Raw genomic sequence first — 7036 nt, forward strand, 5'->3', positions numbered from 1 at the left:
ACTGAGGTCAACTGAACTCTAACTGAACACAAACAAAACTGACCTACCAAACAAAGAACAAAGGCTGCTTAAATAGGGGTGGAGTAACCCATTTATTAGTTCACAGTGTTTGATTTTTTACATTAAAACATAATAAAGTCTGTGTGGTGCACAAAGCCAATCTAGTTCTGAACTGATTTTAAACTGGGTAAAGTTGTAAAAAAGAGAAAGAAATCTCCATTCGGAAATACATACTGAACATCTGCTCCAGTTTAACATTTATGCAGTATTTTACTCCTCCAACAATTATTTTTTTTATGTAAGTCACCTCTTCATCTATTTGATCCTCAGTGAGTTCTTTCAGCAAGAGCAAACATTATTATATTATCTTCAAGTGTTGAATGAAAGAAACCTGCCTGTAAAAATGTCAAAATTCTGAAAAACTGTCTGTTTGTTTTTCTTTTGCACATGTAAGCTTATCAGGATCAAAGTCTCTCTAACATCAGCGACAAACCCGCAGCTGGTAATGCTGTGCAGAGCTCCTCAAGAAAGCTCTAAGACAATTGCGGAAAAGTACTTTTTGTTGATTTATTATATTTTATTAGAAATTACATTATTATTTTAGCCTTCTGGGTACCTAATGGAAGAACTAGTGGCGTCACCACTTGCCTATAACTGCATTTTTATAACTTTATTATTAAAATATTAAAAACTAAACGAATCTGCCACTCACAAAATGGCGGACACAAACTCTTCCCTTGGCAGGAACCTTACTGAGCGGAACGAAAGTTCCATGTCTTGCTTTCTGGGGGCTGCTGGGACGGCTGCTCAAGAAAGAGAAACGTTTGACTTTTAGTTATGTGGCTTTTTCCATCAACAACGCGATACTGTGGATTTCTATCGGCACCTAAATGTTACCGATGTGTTAAAGGATTTTCAAAGCCTTATGCGCAAACAAGCAGACGGAGACGCACCTCAGAATCCTGTCTTTCATATGAGAACGTCAGACGTTTTATATCAGAGAACACGGAGGTAGTTGTGGGAGGGAGCCTGACGCCTGAGATAAAACTGAGATTGTTTACTCCCAACTGCAGGTTCTGGAGAGAAAGACCAGAACTTTGGCCTTTCAGCGACCCGTACTGGGCAATTTATTGGCCAGGAGGACAGGCGCTGTCAAGGTCCTGCACAATCCTCACTATAAATAAAGTTTGTTGGGCTTGACATCTCGCTTTTAACATTCCTGTTGCTGCCATGCTCTGGTAGGTACATCCTGGACAACCCTGATGTGTGTCGGGATGGATCCGTGCTGGATCTGGGGAGCGGCTGTGGAGCTTCAGCCATCGCTGCTAAACTCTGTGGTGCTGCTCATGTGGTGGCCAATGATATCGACCCCGGTATGCCGCATCGATTATTCTTAATTGCTTCCAATCGTAATTTTATTTCAGTAATTCAGATATGAATAATAATATTACCGAGAACCCCCTCGGAAAAATGTTATAACTACACGTGGATATAAAATCAAAACCAAGAATCAAAATCAACTCACTGTAACAACAACTATTATTATTATTGACGCTTTTTTTTTTGTAAGATCATAAAAAGGTTTGGAAATGTAAATATTTTTAGCCCCATATCAAACTTAGACTGCCTGTGGTTTCAAAAAATAGATTTAAACATCAAAGTTACTGTTCAGTATCTGCAATCTGCTGATTTATAGCAAGTTTCTAAACAGAGGGAGTTGTGTTCAAGCAGGGAAAGCAGGAATATTTATTTTAAGAAGTTTCCAGATTGTTGGAGACTCACTCGCCTCCAGCTCACGTTCGTTAATGCAGGAGATTCCAGAAGAGCCAGTCAGTTAAAATCAACCAAAGTTTAGTAAAAGTACAAGATATATCTTGGAGATCCAGTTACACATCAAAATGTGTACAAAGTTGCCTCATGGAAACTCCAGTGAGATCTGAAGTCTCATTATACATAAGAACAACTCCCTCTTTGTTGCTCCCGGCCCATCTCTGTCGTGATCATGCCTGTTGTTTTCCCCTTGTGATCTGCTTTGTTCTTCAACATTATCATAATGGCATCCCTAAGCCTTCTATGGCAATGGGATGCGGATCAATCTTTAAGGCTGTCAAAACATGCAGGATCCCTCTCGTGCCTTACATGACCAGCAACGTAAATTTATGATTATATGTCAACATAACATTCAACAAAGAACATTTCCTCATTCTTCATAATATATTTTCCACAAGACCAAGAGAAGTATGGTCATTCTTTCCATTTCCAGATTAACTCTGCCTCTTCCTAAACATTGCATCCCTTCCTCCCTCCAGCCACCCTTTCAGCCATTTATCCATCATCATCAGTTGTTTTGCTGACATCCATTGCTGCATAACCCGTCCATCTATCTGTAGGTCTGGTTTTCCTATCCAATACTTTTATCATCCTTCCACCCATCCATACAGGCCTCAGTCCAACCAGCCATCTGTCCATCTCGTTACTGTTTGTTTTTTTGTTTGTGTTGTTTTGTTTTTTGCATTTAACATTTTAGCATTTGTTATTACCTAATGGTCAGCTACGCCCTTACCACCCCTCCGACTCTAGCAGACTGACTACTGTCCAGCTCTCCGCCTAACGGGTCTGAGAAGCCCCTAACTCCTGAGTATTACTACAGACGAGAATATAGAGGACATTCTATTTAAGCTGGAAGCGAGAAAGATGCGTCTAGAGTCTAACTACCTTCAGATCCAGAAGTTATGACACTTTTCAGTTAATGAAACAGACATCTAAGTAGCCTGTAGTTGCCTGCTTTCAGAAACCGTGTGTTAACGGTAGTTCATTCTCTATTAATAACGTGCACTTGTTACAGTCTAGATAATTTTAGAGACTCGGCATGAATCCCAAGGTCATTATTTTACCCTCACCAAAGAAATGTCTGAAGCCACCAAATTACTAGGTCATGTACATTAGTTTTATACTAATCAGAAGAATTAATTTTCAATTGACTCAATTAATTTAACTGTCCACATCATCAATTTAGACTTTAATATTTTATTAGCAAGCTTTAGCAGGGGAAAATGACATATAGCTTCTTTAATCAAAAATTAAAAGATTTATATATGTAAGAAATTTAGTAATCACACTTCCCTCCAGTCCCTATACTGTGTCACTGATCTAAAAGATGCAGATCTTTTAGATCAGATCCACTCGTCCCCCGATGCTGAGTTGGTCTTGGCAGCAGAAAACTTTAATATCCGTGGTTGGAATCCTGTCTTGTCATGGCAGTATCCTTTTTAGAATAGATCCAAAGTTGAACTGATGAATATCCTCTGTGAACTCAGTTCTTTATCCAGGTGATCTTTGTCTATACCCCATGTCCACTGCAGCATAGTTGAAATCTTTTGGGTTGAGTGTAGGGCCTTTGTCAAATCAGAATCCCTGATTGTGGGTAAACGGATCTTGTTCCTTTCTTGAGCAGCGCGCAGTCTTCACCGTCCCGGGGTATCAGCACCTAGCCCTCAGTTGATTCTGCATCTTCGTGTGATCTTGACTCGAACGCTGCGGAACAAAGAACACCAGTTCTTCCTTCTCATGTGTTTTATGCTCTTCTTAATTTAGTGATGGATGAACGCCTCAGCGGCTTGCACAATCCTCTCCACCCAACTTCCCCTTTTTCCTAGGCGTTGGCCGTTTTCGATTAACTGCCGACCTTTCAAACTCTTGAACTTCCTTTTCTTCCATGCTAACAGTTCTGCCTCCACCCAACCTCTTGTTGCGACACAGTAAAAGACACTTCTGTCTAATTTTCATCTAATCTACAGTCATTACTTTTATTCATTTATGATCTCTGCTTTTCCACATCTAATCTAATCACATAACTCATAACTTTAATTAATAGTATATTCAAAACAAGCTTACATAAATTTCAATCATCATTAGATCATAATGCCAGATTACTTGTTGCTTCGGCCTCTGACCCGTTTTCTGTGTGTTCTGGAAAGATCTCAATCAGTCCCAACCAGGTTTCACGACACATTATAGAAATATCTTTTGTCAATCAATGCTGAACTTTGTACTTTTTGCTTAAAATGGTGAAAGTTGGAGTGTGTCTAAATAGGAGTTGTGTTTATGAAGCCAGATTACCACTCTGTTTATTAAAACATTTTGGTGCTCATTTAAATGCTACGCTAATTTATTTTACAGTAACAATGAAGGCCCTTGAAATATAAGTGTTTTCTGTGGTGGTACTTAATACTTTGAGAACGATGGCTGTAGATCTTTACCCAAAACGATCACTTTAATTATATTATGTATCTTTAATTACATTATGTATATTTATGTATTTTTAAAATCTTACAGTTTAATTTAAAAAAACGCAGACATTATCCATTAGTTATGGAGCGTCGCAATATTTTGCATGGCTAAACTTACCTGTTTCTGTTTCAGTTGCAGCTGTTGTGACCAAGTTGAATTGTGAACTGAACAAAGTAGAGCCGCCAGATTGCGTGACAGACGACATAATTGGTTCGGATCCTGCCAGCTTTGACTTGATCCTCCTTGGCGACATGTTCTACGACGAAACGCTGTCAGACAGCCTTCATAAATGGCTGGACCGCTGCATCAAAAGCCACGGCTCCAAAGTCCTGATTGGGGATCCTGGTAGAACCCAGTTTGAGGGACATGACATCCGGAAGCTCCTGCATCACGTAGCCCAGTTTGAGTTGCCTGAGAGTGTTAGGCAGGAGAACTACGGCCTCACATCCAGCCATGTTTGGTGCTATCATAGCAAGCTCTGAGTGTTGAAACGGTTTCTGTTTGAAAAACGTATTTATTTGCGACATTCATTTGAATACCTCTGCATTTTTGCAACAATGTGTCACAAAAGTGAGGAAAAGGGGACTCAAGATGTTTATAAGAAATCTTGTAAGCCTTGTGGCAGGAAGTGAGATCTTTTTGACACTGCACACCGGAAACAACTCTGAAATCTTCATGCTAAATGGTAAAATGGCCTGCACTTGTATAGCGCTTTATCAAGTCCAGAGGATCCCAAAGCGCTTCACACACACTTTCACACATTGATGGTGGCAAAGTCTGTCTGGTGAGCCATCACTGGGCTCTCTGACCACCACCAGCAGGCAATGTGGGTGAAGTGTCTTGCCCAAGGACACAACGACAGAAGCGGACGGACCAGGGACTCAACCGGCAGCTCACCTATCGCAGGACGAGCTCCTACCAACTTTGCGTTGAAACATAATTATGCAGTTCAGGTCACATGGACACCTGGGCTTGTTTTTGTTACCACATATCCGGAACAAAGTTTTAGAAAACTCCAAAACAGCTGAAACTCTGAGTTCCTTAAATCAAGGCTAAATCCCCTCTTTTTTAGAGATGACTTTTGATTACTAATAACATTGATCAATAGGCTATTAAGTTGATGATTTTGATTATGGCTTTTGACAAAATGTAATGTTTATTGCTTGTTTCATAATTGATGACTGCATGATGTTTTTCTGATGTATAGCTCTTTAAGCTGTCTTGTTGCTGAAATGTCCTATACAAATAAACTCGACTAGATTTGACTCTTTGCAATGGAAGATGTTATAACGTGCTCCTCACCCTTCTGTTTTAGGTATTTCTACATAGTCTTATCATGAGATTGGTCAAGCTGCTCTCACATAGACTTCTACAGTGTCGTATAACAGCAGGGGAGAGCTCCTTGATCCTGCAGGATCAAGGAAGCCAGATCCACTGTTAGTCAGAGCAGACTTGACAGTCTCCTTTGACTCTGTATTTCTGTTCTCACCTTGCAAAGTTGTAATCGATTTCTTATTTCTTCTCATTCAGTCTCTTGTTAAAGTAATTTCTTCCATGACACTCTTTCAGGCACATTATCCAGCAGGAACTGACTGCTGTTATTGAGCAATAGTCAGTCCCACCCAATCCTCACAATTCTCATAGACTGACTACTGACCAGCTCTCCTTCTAACCAGTCCGGAAAATTTCTAAAACCTTCGAGTCTTACCCTAAGATAGCTTTAGAAGAGATAATCTATTTAAGCTGGTGTCAAGAGAGACTCATCTCATCAAAGCCTTTCTTGAGTCACTAGGCGTTCATGTGAAGTATCTGACCTTCCTTATCAGTCAACGACCTGTTCACTTCTCCTTTTCTGTTGTTTACCCACTCACCATCTGGTTTTGCTTCTTGAATTTGCTCTGGTGAGACCTTCTGGTTCTTCTTTGGAGTTCCCCTGTCTTCTCGCTCAACTCTGACCGTTTACTGGCCCTGACGTTTGTTCTAATTATAACATAGCATGAAGGTTATATGTCAATACATTTCACACAAGGTATAATTACTTCAGTTACAGTTTTATATATGCTGTATGATCATCATAAATCATTAAACACTATCATCGCTAATTTAGTTCTTCAGACATAATCCTTTTTAATAATCATGTAATTTTCATTTTAACCTTGATCCACATTACATTACATTAAACACATGATTACTCATTTTATAATCATCGGTAAATCAAAACGCAAGATTACTTATGTTTCTCAGGTTTTCATGATCTGTTTTCTGCGTTAACCTGGAAAGATCTCAACCAATTCCTGCCAGTTTTCACAACAATCTGTAACTTTACTTGTGGCCCAAAATGTTCACTATCGGAAATAAAATCTCCTTAATAATTGTTATTAAGATGTTTTTCTTGCGCACTAACCAACCCCATCCACTTCCCCTAAACTCTTGGGCTGACTCGTGACCAGCTCTCCAGGTCCGGAAAATCCCTAAATCCCTCGAGTCTTACTCTAAGATTTGGATTTTGGGATGATCTGTTTAAGCTGGCGTCGGGAGAAACTCATCTGACCACTACTTTGTCCCTACTATCCAGGTGCCACACCCTTTTTCAGTGAAGCAGTAAACTGGGAAGCTCTGCAGTTGCATAACTCCAAAAGCAACACTTGTTTATGGCAGATATCTCTCTAATTAACAACCAGCACTTGTTAATAGGCTTGATTAATTTTAGTAGCTCAACATAAGCTCCAGAGGTGTTGTTTAAGAT

At 39.7% G+C, this 7036-nt stretch overlaps 1 protein-coding gene across 1 annotated transcript; it reads left to right on the forward strand.

The window, feature by feature from the left end:
• Positions 1-779: 779 nt before the first annotated feature.
• Positions 780-6666, forward strand: etfbkmt (electron transfer flavoprotein subunit beta lysine methyltransferase). Its single transcript, XM_015025192.1, has 3 exons — positions 780-1157; positions 1243-1373; positions 4423-6666. Exons 1-3 carry the CDS (start codon positions 838-840, stop codon positions 4770-4772), a joined length of 801 nt encoding a protein of 266 aa, XP_014880678.1. The 5' UTR covers positions 780-837; the 3' UTR covers positions 4773-6666.
• The last annotated feature ends 370 nt before the right edge of the window (positions 6667-7036 follow it).

The sequence above is a fragment of the Poecilia latipinna genome, unplaced genomic scaffold (assembly GCF_001443285.1).
Source record: "Poecilia latipinna isolate Pla-1442-1.1 unplaced genomic scaffold, P_latipinna-1.0 Scaffold3989, whole genome shotgun sequence".
Lineage (NCBI taxonomy): Eukaryota > Metazoa > Chordata > Actinopteri > Cyprinodontiformes > Poeciliidae > Poecilia > Poecilia latipinna.

What these genes read in the sequence shown, in the direction of transcription:
- etfbkmt (XM_015025192.1), top strand. Translation starts at nt 838, where the DNA reads ATGTGGCTTTTTCCATCAACAACGCGATACTGTGGATTTCTATCGGCA. An exon ending in GGAGGACAGGCGCTGTCAAG is followed by an intron (nt 1,158 to 1,242) that starts GTCCTGCACAAT and finishes ATGCTCTGGTAG; the next exon opens with GTACATCCTGGACAACCCTG. An exon ending in GGCCAATGATATCGACCCCG is followed by an intron (nt 1,374 to 4,422) that starts GTATGCCGCATC and finishes TTTCTGTTTCAG; the next exon opens with TTGCAGCTGTTGTGACCAAG.